The sequence below is a fragment of the Python bivittatus genome, unplaced genomic scaffold, assembly GCF_059951505.1.
Source record: "Python bivittatus isolate LINGU-HERP-01145 unplaced genomic scaffold, Pbiv_v1 ctg000530_np1212, whole genome shotgun sequence".
NCBI lineage: Eukaryota > Metazoa > Chordata > Lepidosauria > Squamata > Pythonidae > Python > Python bivittatus.
This window is the reverse complement of record NW_028277085.1, coordinates 9,016,528-9,033,378: the sequence shown is the minus strand read 5'-3', so window position 1 is coordinate 9,033,378 and position 16,851 is coordinate 9,016,528. Positions and strand designations below refer to the sequence as shown.

Below are 16,851 nucleotides of genomic sequence, written 5' to 3'. Positions count from 1 at the left end.
GGAGACTTTATTTTCCCCACCTTACATTTCTGAGAAATCTTATCCATGTAAGATCAGGAATGTCTAGGGTGAATGGGTGGGTTGAAGACGTCAGATGGTGGCTGTGGCCAAGTGGAAGCAAGTGTAGAAATTAGAATGAATGTGGATTAAACACAAAAGTGACTAGTACAAAAGAAGCATTTTGAGGTGGCTTAGTGATATAAAGAGAATGAATGAGGATAGAATTGCAAAACAAATATATGACGAAGGTGTAAGTGGGTCAAGATTGAGGGGAAAACCAAGATGACAATGGTGGCTAAACATGTTGTGGCTTATTGATAAATAAGCAAACCACCTTAGCATGTTGGGTGAACAGAATGGTACAAAGAGGGGTAGAGGGCAATCAAGATCTTTCTTTGAAGACAATACAAAAATATTGTTTTTCATGCTCCCAAATAAGTGAGAATTGTAATCAATTTGACGTCTGATAAACTACTTGATAAATTCCAAGTTTATTGAAAATATAAATTACAATATATTTTTTCCAACAACAACTCAACTCTTTTTAAAGCTCACACATTGAGAAATGCTGTTCTGTCTTCCTAGAAGAAACAACGTTCCAGGGCATGGTTCAAAACAAATACGAGAAGCTGCCCTTTTTAACACATTTTCTTTTGGGACAATATGGGCTATTTCTAAAACCAACAGTAATCTCCTCCAGAGTCCAAAACATAGTGGAGGAAGACTCTAAAAATGTAGCAGAAGCATTTCCGCACACTGGTTTCAATCCTCTAGTTTGTGCAGAAGTGATTCCACTAGATTCACAGAGTGTTGTTTGGAGGGGCTGGTATCTCACCCCTTGGTAAGTTTTCGGATTTCCTCCAGCTCTTCAATGGGCTTCCATCGCTGATGGATTGAAATCAGCTGCCGTATGTGTTTGAGACAAAAGATTAAAAAGGCAAAAGATTAACAAGCTTATCCGGTATTATGGATTCCTTCCCCCTTATCACTCCTATTAGGCATTTCTCATTACAGAAGAGGCTATGTAAAATAAGATTTTTATTCTCTGAGCCTTGTTACCATAAATCCTTCCCTCTGGATGGGGATAAACAAAGTCCAGGCTTACGATAAGCTTCCTTTTTGCCTGGACGGTGATGTCCCATGTTTTAATGATATAAGGGATCGGTGAGCTGGGTGGTTTACGAACTGCTTGTCACTTTGTTTTGAGGTGGATAAGCCATCCACAATGGTTAGGATTGCTGTGATCAAGGCTAAACTGTATTACAAGACTGTTGCGAGGGAAAGCAAATTAAAATGGGGGGGGGGAGAAACTTAATATGTAGAAAAGGCATATGACATGCCTGATTTTCCTGCAACTGTCTCAAGGATGACGGTGTTTATGAACAGAACTAGCAGAAAAATTAAATAAGCTGATGCTCCTATAACAGAAACTTCCATTTGAGTTGCCTACTACTGATTTTTGTCTCAGTTACAGAATATTTTAACAATGCTGATCAAACCTTAACTACAGCCTACAGTTTTATTTATACATCAGCAAATATTCTGAAATATTAACATTTCTAGAAAAAGTCAGTTGACTTATCTATTACAATATCTGTATGCTTCCTACTTGCTGGACTCTAGATTCTGAATAATACAATCCAGGACTTGTTACCCTGTCAAGCTCATTACCTTTTGGGGTTTGGTAGGATCCACTTTTTCCCATGGTTCAGGATTGTTCCACCTATCAATACTAAGAGCACAATGCAGCATTTAATATGGATGAGATAAAAATAAGCTTTTGCTAAACATCAGCTTAATAAAACTGCATTTTAGCTATTTTTTTAAAAAAGGCTCAACAGCAACACCCTATTTCTTTTGAAGCTAGCCTCACAGACTTCAACTGACTTTGCAGAGTAATTTAAAATTGAGATAAGCTACTGCTTTAAATGTTAATGTAGGAAAACACTTCCTTTAGAGGGTTATATGAAAATACAAAGCAAAACCTGCTTATGTCCAGCTAAGGTACGGATACACAATTTCTCCTTTATAGTCATTTGATTCTTCTTTAGTTACATAATGTAAAAGTTAAGCGTCCAGCTAAAGATAAAACATTTTTAAGCCTTATGGGTTTTGAAATCTAAACTCAGTTCTAACTGGGCTTTATTCTTAATGTTCTGTTAAAACACACACACACACACACACACACACACACACATATATATTCTAGTTGAAATAGAAAACATTTCTAAATTATAAGGAATTCTGTGAACTTTTGCATTAGAGACTTTTTGAACTTCCCCTGAAAAAAACTCTTGTCAAAACGCCACTTTCTCCTTGAGAAATCAAAAAGAAAAAAGATAAAGGGCAAAACATTTCCTTTTTCCAACCCTGATTTTATTCCACACTGACAATTCCATTCTTGCGTTAGGATGTTCAGTCCTGGGGGGAAAAAATCACCACCCCTTTGTCTGTTGTCCCTCATCCCCCCTTTTGTCTTAAACTTAAAAAAACGACAGCAACAAAGCAGAGAACCTGATCTTAAGAGAAGAGAAGAGCATTTTTTGGGGTGAGTGTGGAGAAACAGGTGCTGCTTACGTTATATCGGATCTTCTCAGGGCATTGATGCCAGTGAATGCCATTCCACTCAGAGTGGTAGTCATAATCATAGCCAGAGGGATCAGCTGGAAGACACAAAGCCCTCTCTTAGCAAAGGGGGTGCATCAACCGATCTTTCTACGTCAGTAGAAAACAGGACCTGTGAAGGACATTTCTTCCCAAAGCTCTTTTCCCAACATTTCCTTGTCCCGCACTGGTTTACAGGGACAGCAACTTCTCATCCAAGGATGCTCCTGGATCTTGCTACACAGTGGATGGATAGTTTGATAACCTAGCTCTCATTTGTCTAATACCAAAGCCCAAACTTACCTCTCTATGCTTGTTCAAATACCGGAAGACCACCATGGTTGTAAGAAGGTGCAGGTCTGAGACAGGGAAAAAGACAAAGTTCCAGAGTTATCTTCAGGAAGCATCCTTGGGTACCACTCTGGGCAGGTGTTCCCCTCTCTTCCGATTTACCACCCCTCCCTGGAATTGGAAAATAAATGAGCCCTCCCTCCCCCACCCGAACAACCTGGTTAACTAGATCCGCAGTGAATTTCACTGATACTCACTTCTCCCTTTATATACCGTTAACGCCCAAGGGTGCTGGATGTGTCCCAAGTCACGTAGCCCGGATGGGTAACCCAGCCATCGACGGATATTACAGATGCATTGCACAGGATTAGGGCGCCCCCTGCTGGGCATGTGTAGCAATGAAAAGGGTCTTGGGCTAGGAGATTAAGTGGGTTTGTGCTCGTGGGGTCTGGATGGCTAGATGTGAGAGCCAGTTTGGTGTAGTGGTGAAGGCACCAGGCTAGAAATCAGGAGACTTGAGTTCTAGTCCCACCTGGGGCCTGAAGCCAGCTGGGTGGTGACCTTGGGCCAGTCACTCTCCCTTGGCCCCAGGAAGAAGCAGGCAATGGCAAACCACTTCCAAAAATAAAATCTTGCCAAGAAAACTGCAGGGACTTGTCCACGCTCAAAGGCACCCCCCCCCAAAAAAAGGCTGGGTGTAGTTTCTTACTTGGTTGCATAGGGTGGGAAGACTTTGAGGTCAGGTTTAATTTTGGGGGGGAGGGTACAATTTTGCATCACAATTCCCCTTTCAATTATGGAAGGAAAAACGGCTTTGAGTATGCACCACGTGCTTTTCCTTCATTATCCATCCTGCTACCCCTCCTTCCCCCTCTTCTCGTTAGGGGGATGATGATGATGATATAATTGCTTAAATTTGTAATTGCAAGAAAATTTGATTGTAGGGGAGATCCATGCAGAGCTCAGAGAAGGTGAGCATTAGGTGAGCTAAGAAACGACTGTGTCTATTATGAAGAGAAGGCCCTCCCAAAACTGAAGAAAAATGGACAGAAAACCTTCTGCCCTCCCAGCATCCATTTTCTGACATTCAAAAGAGGCTCTAAAAATTGGTTGCTAGAAAGGGCTGCATGCTTGAGAGATGGATCATAGTAAATCATACCTCCTAACTCTGAGTTAGCAGGTTGTACAAACGCAATCAGAGAACAGGAAGGGCACCATTTTATCCCCGGCCTCTGGCAGTGGAGAGCCAGGTGCTCCAACCATGGTTTGCTGAATCGTGGTTGACTGCGTAAAACATAACCCGTCCCTTCACAGGACTTGGCAAACAGCAAAGTGCGAAACATTTGCAAGGCCACAACGAAGCAAAGCCACCTCCTAGTCCGGGCCTGCAGGTCTGGGCTGCAAAATGGCTGAAGGAGGCCTCTGCCTTTGTAGGGCGCTGGAGGGGACCCTCAGCCATGGCCCAGGAAAATGGATACCGCAAGGCGGGGAAGGGGGTAGGCCACCTCTCCCGCCTGCTGCCTGATTGCAAGGGGAAGCCTGCAAGGCCCGGAAGAAATGAACCAACGCGCTCCCATCCTGCCCCAGACTCGTCTTCATCCTGCTTCAATACAACGCACTTCTCTAGGTCGCCTGAAGCCTAGTGGCTGCATTCACACCACGTGATAAGCTTGGATCCTTCCCTTCCCTTCCCTTCCCTTCCCCTCCCCAGTCCTGTTCAGTTCAGTTGCCTTATCTGCCCCCAACCTCTAATTCATCCCACCCACCCCCAATTATGGAGGGCCTCCTGCAAGGGCAGCAGTGGGAAGCCAGCCAGCCAGGCAGGGGCCTTTCTTACAGGGCCTCCTTGCCCCAGCCGTGCCTGGGGGTCACACTGCTTCCTTCATCCCCCCTTGGGTCCATTCCATTGCTCCCCCAGCTGGACAGGCCCCCTCCTCACCCTGGGTTTCCCTCTGTTACCGTTAAGGGCTTTCTTGGCGTGGCCCACGAGGCGGAGGACCAGAGGGACGCCCTCTCGCTCTTGCCTCAATTGCCTTTCTGGCTTCTAGTGGAGGGGCGCCTCTTCTCCCCCCAAGTCAAGCCCCAGGGGACAGGGAGAAGGCAGCAGCCTGAACTTGGACGGGAGAGACCGTTGGAAGCAGCTGGTTCTCCTTCCTTCCTTCCCCTCCCCGCCTTCTCCATTCACAATCACCCTGTGAGGTGGGTCGCCCTGGAAAAGGGACTGCCCCAAAGTCAGGCTTGAGAACACAGGGCCTACTCATTGGGACATTCAGGTTTTTTTTTTTTAATTAGCTCTAGAACATCATAGGGAGTAGATCAGTGTTTCTCAACCGTGGCACCTTTAAGATGGGGGGGACTTCAGCTCTGACTGGGGAATTCTGGGAGTTGAAGTCCCCCCATCTTAAAGGTGCCAAGGTTGAGAAACACTGTAATAGATGGCAGTGATGAAGAACTGGATTTCTATGGCTGCCCACCTTGCTGTAGCAATTCTAGGCAGCTAAAAGCACCTAAATGCACAATATACAACATTAACACAACACCGCATGTAATTTGTAAGACCACCAAGGGAAAAACTATTCTCTAAGTGCCCCACCGACAACCCTGGGAACACATCCATGTCCCACAAGATGGCATTCCTTCATTGATGGGCCCCACACCATGCCTCTCCTCTAATGGGATGGGTAGACAAAAATGGGAAGAGATGGTTCTGCAAATAACCTGGAGAGGGCTTTATAGGTGATCACCAACACCTTTTGCACCTGGAAGCACACTGGCAGCCAGTGTAGCTCATGGAACAGAATTGTATCACAGGCACATTGACACTGTGAGTTATTTATACATCGGTTACGTGAATCCCTTCTGAGATTAACCCTCTTCTGTTTTCTCAAACTCCATTTTTCATTCATACCATAATGATTATGTACCATCAAGTTGTTGACTCTTAGTGACCATATAGATATTCTCCATGATGATCTGTCCCTAACCTGGTCTTTCAGGTCTTCCAATGGTGCATCTATTGCCACCATAACTGAGTCCATCCACCTTGCTGCTGGTCATCCTCTTCTTTTTCCTTCCACATACCATAATAACAATTGGCTATAAACCAGGTATTTTGCCTGGCTAATCAATTACAACTTAGTAGCAAAATTGATGAACTAGCTAAGAATCCCTCAAAAAGTTATGAATGACAAGTAAAGACCTTTCATTGAGTAACTCTTTTTATTGAATAACAGAACTCAGTCACATGAAGATACAAAAATACTGAAGTGGCCTGTAATACTTTTGGAGTAAATTTTACTTACCATTATGCTAAAATTGATAGTATTGTGATTAGTTTTCCTGAGTGATTTGACAGCATATCAAGTCAAGGATTGGTTCCTATCCAGAATCAGTTTCTTGGATATGATGCGTTCATCCATTACACTAAACAAGAATATGGTTTATTTCATTTGGGGTTAGCATGTTGTCTGAACGCAACCATTACTGTTTGTAGATGAATCCATAATTTAGCATATTGTAGGGACTCAGCAAATTCTGGCTTTTTCAGTTATCCATGATTTGTTCCAAAGCATAATCTGAATTACTTTTAGAAATAACAGAGAATATCTAAACCCAAGAATAAAGTCTGATGTGAGAATCCATTCAGTGCCTAATAGTTCACACAACATTGGAGGTCATCACATAGTTTGGTTAGGTTTGGCTTAGTACACTGTGTACTCAACTATATCCTGATATATACTAGGTATATCTTGTGATACATAAACCATGATTTCTAGTTTAATATGCAAACTCAGTCAACATCTGATTATTGCTTGATTTAACTTTTTATGGCTTAATGCGGAGCTATAAACCATAGGTTGCAAGCCACCATGCCTGGATTCCATTACACGCGAAGCCAAAATATAACATTTATGTCAACTCAAGAATCTGGTTAGTGGCTTTAACAAACTCCTCTCCAAGACTAAAATAAGAGAAATTGAGTCTGTCCATGCCCCCAAGAAATCTTTAACGTCTCTGAAAAACATGGAAATCAAGTTCCACTAGAATCCTAAGAGAAGCAGGGTTGCATACAGCGAACAATTCTGGAGAAGTGGCATAAAATATTTAAAATAAATACATTCATCCAAATATGCTATCTTCCCTTCATTATTCCACCCTCCCCCTTTACAGATCTTTCAGTTTATTACCCAAGTTAAACATACTAGTGTATGTTGGTATATATCCATTTTACAAGTTACATTACTGAATTCTAAACAGTTTTTGATAAAATTCCAATTCTTTGTGAGTTAATGATGGCTTTACAGTCTCCAGGGATTTTTCAAAATGTTTATATTTCACAGCTGTTGCTTCAACTTTGTTCTCTTGCAATGCTAGCAAAGCAGCCTAAGAGATGGGGAAAAACACTCATTGTAAATGAAATATATATCATCCTCATACATAAACATATACACATATATATCATAAATACACACGCACACAAATGCCCGTTCACTAGTCTGTCCTCCACTTCCTTTAAATCTTGCCACTGATTCATTATAAACTAACAAGAAAATCACTTACTTCCTTACAGAGATTCTGAAGATCGGCTCCAGAGAACATATTAGTTTGAGTTGCTATATTGTCTAGAGAGACATCAGAATCTACTGGAATTTTTTCCATGCAGATTTTCAACACGGAAAGCCTTCCCTATTGTAAAACACCAAGAAAGAGGCAGTTATTTGACAACCTTTATAGGCTGCGATCTGCACACCCTTAAAAGCAAACTCCCCCAATGAGTTGAAAATGTGGCAATGCGTGCAGTGTTCATGAAGCATATGGTTGCATGGGTTATACTTGGGTTACACAGCGTACAAAACTATATTTTCCTTAATGATGGTCTGTTGACAGGGTAAGAGGGTCACAGATCTCAGAAAGCCAAATACCTTTGTTTTTCTTTGCTTAGTGTGTTATAGCCACTATATTCTGTAAACTAGGGTTTACTGTAGCTTATATTATGTAAATCTAGCCAGAGGTGACTTACTCAACAAATTACAGTTAAATAAACCACAGCTTAGGATAATGTGCAAGACCAGCCAATATCTTTGAAGGGAAAGCTGGAGGCATGTTTAGAACACATTCGTAGTTCTAACACAGTGATGTCTGAAATGAGCTATGTTACTGCAATATGCCATTTCTTACTAAAAACTGAATTCTTAGAATCAATGACTTTGATTTCAGATTCATCTACAGTTTTACGCCATACCTTCTGATCTGGTGGTGGGACATAAATGATCTTATCTAAACGTCCTGGACGTAACAAGGCATCATCCAACAAGTCTGGTCTGTTTGTTGCAGCGACGACGATGACGTCTTTGTTGAAAACCTCCTGAAGTTCTAACTAGTAAGTTGATAGAAACGGCGAACTGTTAGCCATTTAAGTATTTAAACCATCTTGCCTGTTCCTGGCTTTAGATAACCCACCAACATGCTTTATACTTTATGTCAGCCAAGGAAATAAAGAGACAAAAAAGAATTGATCCTGTCTCATTCGACGGGGTAGAATTATGCGATCTTACAAGAAAGGAATTCCAGAATAATCTTAAATAAAAATCCAGTTAACATTGGTTGCTCGTTATTATGCATATCTATATACCTCTTTATCACTTTCAGTTGGTTCTTGACTCTCATTTTCCACCTCTGCTTTATTTCCTCTTCGCTCAGTTAACTTTACTCCAATACCATCCAACTCATTGAGAAGGACAGAAAGAACTCTCTCATGGACCCCGCACCCAGTTTTAGTCACTGATCGGGATCCCAAGATAGCATCAATTTCATCCAGGAAGACTATTGCTGGACTATTTGCTCTCGCTTGACGAAATACCTTGGAGGGGAAAAAAAAAGAGAGAGAAACCAAATAGCCAAACTTATCAAGTTTATCAGCTGTGAAATAAACAAAACTGCATACTTTCAGTCCTCATTTTTTGAGTCAAAATAATTTTCAGAACTTAGACTAATTTTCTTAGTACATACTGAAACTATATTTTAGCTATGTGAAAGATCACACCTGTTGTTCCATGAAGTATATCCATTCTGGTAATCTCAAAAATACTCCAACTCAAGGTTTGATTAAAAGTCAAGCTTGTTCAGCATGGCTGAAGTTTGTGATATAAAGAGAACAAATCCATAGCTTTTAAGAATGTAGGCTTGATTACATGCATATAAGTTTGCATTCACACATAACAATAAGGCAGACCTTGTGTGAATGAGCAGCGGCTTCATTACACAGCCTGGTTCTGACATCTACCTGAATCCAATTTGTTGCTCCCAAATAAGCCAGGATTTATAAACCAATAACATTCTTTGCTTTCTAGTATTGAACAATGTTGGTTTGTTTAAAAGTCACAAACCAATTTTAGATTGGTTTCACAGCAAGCTGTTCCTTCCTGGAAAGTCAGGTGAGAAGGGGGACAAATAGGCTAGGCACACCATTTAATCAAGATTAACCAGGAGTTCCAGCTTATAGTTAAGTGTAAATGTGATCTGTCTGTTCCTACATGTAATCAAGTATTGAATGTAGTGCCTAAAACCGGCGTACCCAAACTCTTCAACTCATCAACCCCTTCATGAAGTTTCAGATTGTTCATCGACCTCCAAACATTTATTATATGAAAATAATTTAATAAACGCTACTTATAGTACTACTACTACTACTACTACTACTACTACTAATAATAATAAAAAACAACCCCTTGGATAGTCCCACTGACCCTTGGAGGTGATATTGACCACTTTGGGGAACCCTGGCCTGAATCTTCTTTGCTCTTTTGTTTTCTTGTGTGCCAAAACTGCAACATTAAATTCTCTCTTAAATCACACAGAATTCTATTACATCCAAACTGAGAAACTATACTCTCAAACTATAAACCAGATGATGAAACCATAATCTGATTGTCATAAGCCTAACATGATTATGCCTCAACCATTCCATTGGCCAACACGTCCCCTCTTCCCTCAAAGGCTATGCATTTCTGAGAACGAAAACCAAACCTGAGACAAACTCTTCTCTGACTCTCCAACAAAAGGTGAGAAAAGATCAGCGCCGTTCACAGACAGAAAGGAACAATGGGAACAGGATGCTGCTGCTTTCACAAGCATCGTTTTTGCACAACCTGATGGTCCATAGAGAAGGATACCCTTTGGGCGGGCCAGCCCCATCCGGACAAACGCTTCTGGGAATTTTATAGGCCATTCAATGCTCTGCAAATCATTAAAAGAACAGAACCTTCCATTAATTTCTCATGGTGCAAAATCCTACAAGGCAATCCATCTTCAAACCAGTTTCATGAACAATCACAATTACTTGAAGTCACACAAATGTTAAATCATAAACCCAGCTTTAGGACTGGGTTTGTAAACATACTGTGCCCTAGCAAGATGCATGAATATCTTCTCATTTTGAATCCTAGTCTGCTTTGGGAGCAGCGGTGAGGAAACTTTATTTTTATTGCGACTTTATTTTTTTATTTTATTTATTTATATATCAAATTTATATCACCGCCCAACTCCCCCACAATGTTTTTAAAACATTGCTTACAGTTTACTAATTTTTCCAGGTAATATGTGCATGTCCCATGGTGGTAGGAAGCAAATAAGTCCACTTATTATCTAAAAGCCACATGAATGAATCTTTGTGCTATATTATCTGTTTAAAAAGTTTTACTTTTCATTTCTGAGCAAATCTCCTGTCTCTGCCTTGCTATATCCAGTTTACCTGCTTCCTATCATAGCCCTACCAGACAGCCAAATAAAATTACACAGAAGAAAAAACAGGGTGCCCTAACCACCTTGAAATGAAAAATTCTCCTGTTTGCTGACCTTCCAGTCTGAACCAAAACAGCTTCAATCTGCACTGTCAGAATAAAACAAAACAAAAATGTCAGGATCAACTTCAGATATTAATTCTTGTTAATACTTTCTTTTTATAAACCATCTGAATGGAGTTCAGAGACCATCGGTGATCCACAGACCTCTATTTGAGAACCTTTGACTTAGAAAGTTCAAGTGTGTTTTCCAGACTGTTGTTAGCCAATCCTGTAGAGCAGTGTTTCTCAACCTTAGCAACTTGAAGATGTGTGGACTTCAATTCCCAGAATTCCCCAGCCAGCATGCTGGCTGGGGAATTCTGGAAGTTGAAGTCCCCACATCGTCAAGCTGCCAAAGTTGAGAAGCACTGCTATAGAGTGAGTCAGGCATATTATTGCCATATTGCATATGAGAGTCTGAAGCTACCTAGTGAGCTCAGAGGGCAGAAAAGATTTCCTTCTTCCTAACCTAAATTATCTCTCAAAGTAACATCATGGATTCTACTAGGTACTGCAAAGAGGAAGATCATATGTGTGCTTGGGTTACCCAAGTGCAATGAATAAGTATAGAAATTCTTGTCTCTTTGGAGACCAACAAGAGTACTCTTCATTTAAGACTCTGCTCTGTAAGTCTACCTGTTTTAATTTTAATTTCACATCTTCAAGGCCACCAATCTGATCCCATGAGACAGGCTTGAAGTCTGTTAATCCAATTCCGCTTCGGAAAGAGGTTGGCTGAATCTTTTTCAGGGCCTCATGGAAGTCTGACATCTCAACGGGGCAAACTGAATCCTGAAGAGAAATACACACCAGAGTAGAACAGTGGGATTCACTTTTTGCGACAAAATGAAGTTACTCACCTGTTAACTCTAGAATGATAATCTGGGTAATCATATGATTACATCTACTCTGCTACTGTGGAAAAATGGCTTGTGACAAATAGCTTGTGACAACATAAATATAGAGGCCACCTTGCTAAAATAATTGGGCAAGCTTCTTCTGATAACTGTAATTTAACACAATGTAGTGGGGAAGGGAAAGGATGGTGGAGTTAAAAAGGAAGGGAACCAGATAGGATCCTTTATGGAAAAAGGCACAATTGGCTGGTTTCCTACAATATGCTATGCCATAAAACATGGTTTACAACCACCACAACAGGATTCACCCATTATGCTAAACCAAAACCAAATAAACCACTTTATGGCTTTATGCAATGTATGAAGACATCCTCAGCGTAAATAGTTGGGATTGGCCCACAGAGCATCAATAGAAGTAACAAAGGGAACATCAGGCGTAGGGATTCCTGTAGATGAGACCAGCTGTGTTGGCCAGAGTTTAGAGACTGAATCCAACACATCTGGATATCACCAGTGAGGAAGACCAAGTTAATTCACAACAGAACAACCCTGGTAGAAAAGAAAACACACCACATGAAGAAATCTGAAAGAGCTTCTTACTGTGCAATTACGAAATAGGGCTTGCATTGCAGCCTCTCTGCAGAGTGATGTAAGGTCAGCCCCAACAAAACCAGTTGTTATTTCTGCCAGTTCCAGCAAATTCACATTGTCCGACACAGGCATGCCAGCAGTAATCAGCTGCAGAATAGACCTCCTTTGCTTAAGGGTTGGGCTCCCAATGATAATCTAAAGCAAGGATGGAAAACATGGCCATGTTGTTATTTCCAGCACTCACAAGTGCTAGCTTAACCCAGGGCAAGGCAGAGCTTAATCTGAGCGCGATCTCACAAAGGCACATGAGGGTGAAGTCAAAAACGCCTGTACTAAAAACAAGGGCCAGTGTGCCTTGAGTTCATTACAGAAACTAATCACTGCAATTACTTTCGTATGACTATGGTACATATTCTGCTTTAAGATGGAATATCAAGTAATGAATTCATTCAGATGCCCCCCCAGCACACACAATCAACAGCACCGCTCTAATGCATTCGATGCTTTAAGTGCTCTTAAGAGGGAACATGCAGTGAAAAATAGTTTTAAGCCATTATTTTCATGATCCACACACAAATTTATGCACACCCCATCTTTGATTCCATCTATAACACTGTAATACACAAAATATCTGGTCTTGTTCGCCTATCAAAGAGCATTATGTTCGGGAGGGCAAGGACTTTAAAGGCGTATTGTCTTATAAAAGGCTTGGTTCTAAAGCATTAACCTCCCAAGGTTCTGTACAAATTTGATATTGGATATGCCAGTTCAAGTCATACCAGGCTAGATAGGCTGTTGATCTGTCTGACCTAGAAGACCATTTTTTATGCCAGAGACATACACTGCAACTATAATTCAGGTCTAAATGACCTGAAAAACTTAAATCAGCTTCAAGCTTGTGATAGTAGAGAAAATATACAGCTCAGGACTGGCAATGTTGGGATGTTACCTCCTATGGTGATGAAATGTTTGCCACCCCAAAGCTTAGTTCAGAGAACTAACTCTAACAGCACCTCAGTTTCAACCTTGTTTAGCCAAAGAGTTCCATGAACCATGTTTCTGAGAATAAACCTAGTCAGCAGGAATTCTCTTGCACGAATTACTTTTCCGTGAAGTCAACAGCCAAGCAGCCCTGACCTACAATTAAGCAAAATGGGGCAATAGCCTCGGGGGCAGAGGCTGGGAGGTGGCCGGAAGCATTGGAGGAAAGAGAGACCTAGTGCCCCATCTGCACCCCTAAGCTGCCTGTTGCCTTCTGAAGAAGCAGAGGATGCTTGTCCATCAGACCATACCCAAGAAAGAGTCAGCGGCTAGTGGAGAAAGTTTTGCACATGGAATAGGAAGGGGGCACCAACTTGGCCTTTGACTCAAAACAGCAAAATGACTTGGGCCAGCTCTAAAGCCATGGCATTGCATTTATCCACAGCGCATAGCTCATGGCTTTTTCTAACCATTTCCTCCCACAAAACACGAAGCACCAACCAGTTGCCAGAAAGACTTGAAGAAACAACTGCCAATTACCTCCTGGTCAAATCTGCCTGGTCTCCTCAATGCAGGGTCCAGGGAATCTGGCCTGTTTGTGGCCCCTACAATGACCAGGCCATGTCCTTGACCAAATCCATCTATAAGAGTTAGCAACTGAGCCACCAGACGATGCTCAGGGGCATGACCCGTAGCTCCCCGCCTGGGGCACAATGAATCGATCTCATCAATAAAAAGGACTGTGGGCCCTTCGCTGGAGAGTTCTCTCGCTTGCTCGAAGACTTGTCGCAAGTTCTCCTCGCTTTCACCAGGCCGTGAACCATAGACCACAGGGCCACTGAGGCTTACCAGGCAGGCCCCAACTTGCCCAGTCACTGCTTTTACCAGCAGCGTCTTGCCAACTCCCGGCGGTCCCACCAAAAGAACTCCCTTTGGGACCGAAAAGCCTAATTTTTTAAAGGTGTTCGGAAAACGCAAAGGCAACTCAATCATTTCTTTTAAAGCATTGCTGACTTCGTCCAAGCCGGCCACCTGGATTTTTGAACCGTCCCCCATCAGGCGTTTATATCTGTCCAATGTGATTGTCTCTTTAATGTTCACGTTGGTTTGGGGGGTGATCAAGCCAGCTTCTTCTGTGGCGGATGGCTCCATGGACAGTATTTCGACGCACGCCACGGGATTGCCCAGAATTGGGGGGAAAGTCACAATGTGTTGGCGTGCAACACAGGCCTTTCTCAAAAGCTCTCGCACCACTTCCTGCAGCACCGTTTCAGGAAGCACTTTTTTTGAGGCGTGGTTTTTAAAGATGACTCGGACCGTCACGTGTCTTAGCTTGGGGCAGGCCACCACTCTCAAATGGTCCATGGTCACGGTCTGCTTTCGTAGCTGGCTTCCCCTTAAACCCCAAGTTCTGCATTTGAGGTCGAGCTGCAGGTAGCCATCAGCCAAATCATGCCTTGGCCAGGCATTGCACAGGCAACAGCCGCTGGGCAAGGTGATCTTGATCAGAGAGTCCAGCTTAGCATCCAGGGAGGCGAATGCAGCAGGCCCAAGCCTGCACCTTTGGGTGCCCTCATCTTCTGGATCCGGTGGGAGCAGCTTCAATAAAGCCATCTCCTGAGACAGGCATGAATCGGGCAGCAGAACAGGTTCCTGAATAGTTTAAAACAAAACAGTGTGAGAAGGGCATGGCAGGGCACCTGCATTTATACATCGATTAGGACAGTGTTGTCCAAACTTGGCCACTTTAAGATGAGTGGACTTCAACTCCCAGAATTCCCCAGCCAGCCATGCTGGAGTTGAAGTCCACTCATCTTAAAGTGGCCAAGTTTGGACAACACTGGATTAGGACATCATGATCAGAGCTCAGCTGCCAACTTGATCTACCAAAAGCTCATCGTTGAGGGTTATGAAAAGCTTGCCGTCCAGGCATTCAGGGGACTTTCCTCTTGTCAACTACTGCAAGCTGTGCTTCAAATGGGATTATCAGAGGATTCAGAGGATATAATTTCCAAGCAGCCTGAAGTCCTAGTCAAATTTCTGAAGAGAAATTTAACTGCAGCTTGACCTTGTTAGCGTGGAAGGAACTACAGCTCTGTGGTGAGAACGTCCCCGAATGAATTTCTGGCACTTCTAATCGAAAAAGATCAGACAGAGGAAGACGGGAAAGCCTCTTTTGGGGAACCTTGGAAAGAGGCCATGATTAGAGCAACAACACTAGATTGTCCCCAAGATGGCAACATTCCCCAGACCTTGGCTGATGGCCCTCAATTAAAACAGAGTGAAACCTGGTTAGTACATAGATGGAAGACTAATTATGATGATTATATATTCAATTTATATGCCGCCCGACTCCCAGCGACTGTAGCCCAGGACTGTAGGCTAGACTGGAAAGGTGGAAGCACATTTTGAGGAAGGCAGGGGCCAACCCCGTCTGTATTTATTTATTTAATATATTTATGTATTGTTGCCAAGAAAATATATTCCAGGTAGTCCCCAGGAACAGGGCTTGGTCAGGGGGACCAAGAGCACGAGCCAGGACCCAGCAGCTTTGGGCACGTCAGCAGCAAAGGCTGCATTCCCACAACAGAATGACCCCCATCATAACCGAATGGGTTGTGTGAACGCAGAAAACTGCCATAAGGGAGTAAACTGCCCTGGCTCAGTTAAACAAGGAGGTGCTGTCCTGCAAATAACGCCCCAATACCCGCCACAACCGCACAGTTCATAACAAAGCCTTCCAAAAATATACACAAACATAAATAAACTCCATTCAACACACACGCACGTGGCTCTCTCCGTCCATGAGGCTTCTGGCGTGTTGGAACTACAACTCCCAGAGTTCCCGGCCCACCTGAGAGGGAAAGCTAGCCTGGGCAGAAGGAAGTCAGTGCAGTTGACTGACAGGTAAACGGATACAAAGTAGCCACCTAAATACTGACCTCATCAAAGCCGTGGCAGGCGGGGGGGGCGAGGAGTCTCCTTCTGTCTCTGCAGGCAGGATGGAACAGGGAAAAAAAAAAGGTAAAACGTGTTGCTGCAAAAGGACTGCGGAGGCTCAGGCAGTATGTAATTGGCTAGCCGCCCTGCCCATCAATGCAAACGCAATGCTTGGACCGGTCGCGTGCTCGAGTGGCTGTTGCGCGGTCCAATTGGAAAAGGGATCTGAACGCTCCACCCGAAAGGGGGGGCCGGGCCGGGCAGGAGGAGCAGGCTGCGGATTGGATAACGCCCTCGACCGGGCGGTGCCCAATTCCAAAAAGGGCGGGGACGGCGCTCTAATAATTGAATACGGGGGGGGGGCTCCGTGAGTGACGTCGTTGAGGGGAGGAAGTTTGCGAGGGTTGTTTTGGTTGCTGCTAAACTTTAAAAGGATTTCCAAAATATATTTAATGTGGCTGTTTTTAGAAAATAGCTACACATTTACTGTCTGGATAGGGGATTAGGCTGGGGGTTAATGAAAACGGAAACTTTACCCTGACTTTCTGCTTTAGAAAATTAGCAAAAGACTGATTTGGTTAGAGGCTGAAATTGGGCTCCTCATTATAAATTCAGGGTGTCTTATTATTTCTGGTTGAAGGCGTGCCTGGGGAAAAAAATGCCACGTGAATAAAATGAACTGCACTTAGTGACTTTTGGAATAATGGAGTATGATGGTGCCTCTGTGTTCTTGTCCAAAAAAAATA

The 16,851-nt window shown here is 42.9% G+C and overlaps 2 protein-coding genes across 2 annotated transcripts; both read right to left on the bottom strand.

Moving 5' to 3' along the window:
- Positions 1-472: 472 nt before the first annotated feature.
- COXFA4L3 (cytochrome c oxidase associated subunit FA4L3) lies at positions 473-3,139 on the bottom strand. Its single transcript, XM_007427125.4, has 5 exons — positions 3,113-3,139; positions 2,908-2,963; positions 2,578-2,663; positions 1,672-1,732; positions 473-903 (listed from the first exon to the last, which is right to left on the bottom strand). The coding sequence occupies exons 2-5, from the start codon at positions 2,941-2,943 to the stop codon at positions 832-834; spliced, it is 255 nt and encodes an 84-aa protein (XP_007427187.1). The 5' UTR covers positions 2,944-2,963; positions 3,113-3,139; the 3' UTR covers positions 473-831.
- A 2,958-nt stretch (positions 3,140-6,097) lies between these two features.
- On the bottom strand, positions 6,098-16,246 carry AFG2B (AAA ATPase AFG2B). Its single transcript, XM_007427126.4, has 9 exons — positions 16,108-16,246; positions 13,706-14,818; positions 12,194-12,379; positions 11,373-11,528; positions 9,922-10,131; positions 8,528-8,755; positions 8,138-8,272; positions 7,456-7,581; positions 6,098-7,278 (listed from the first exon to the last, which is right to left on the bottom strand). The coding sequence occupies exons 2-9, from the start codon at positions 14,777-14,779 to the stop codon at positions 7,135-7,137; spliced, it is 2,259 nt and encodes a 752-aa protein (XP_007427188.1). The 5' UTR covers positions 14,780-14,818; positions 16,108-16,246; the 3' UTR covers positions 6,098-7,134.
- Positions 16,247-16,851: the final 605 nt, after the last annotated feature.

What these genes read in the sequence shown, in the direction of transcription:
- COXFA4L3 (XM_007427125.4), bottom strand. Translation starts at nt 2,943, where the DNA reads ATGGTGGTCTTCCGGTATTTGAACAAGCATAGAGAG. An exon ending in ATTTGAACAAGCATAGAGAG is followed by an intron (nt 2,664 to 2,907) that starts GTAAGTTTGGGC and finishes TGTGTCTTCCAG; the next exon opens with CTGATCCCTCTGGCTATGAT. An exon ending in ATCCTACCAAACCCCAAAAG is followed by an intron (nt 904 to 1,671) that starts GTAATGAGCTTG and finishes CACATACGGCAG; the next exon opens with CTGATTTCAATCCATCAGCG.
- AFG2B (XM_007427126.4), bottom strand. Translation starts at nt 14,779, where the DNA reads ATGGCTTTATTGAAGCTGCTCCCACCGGATCCAGAAGATGAGGGCACC. An exon ending in CAGAGAAGAGTTTGTCTCAG is followed by an intron (nt 8,756 to 9,921) that starts GTTTGGTTTTCG and finishes TTCCCCTCCAAG; the next exon opens with GTATTTCGTCAAGCGAGAGC. An exon ending in CAACTGAAAGTGATAAAGAG is followed by an intron (nt 8,273 to 8,527) that starts GTATATAGATAT and finishes TCAACTTACTAG; the next exon opens with TTAGAACTTCAGGAGGTTTT.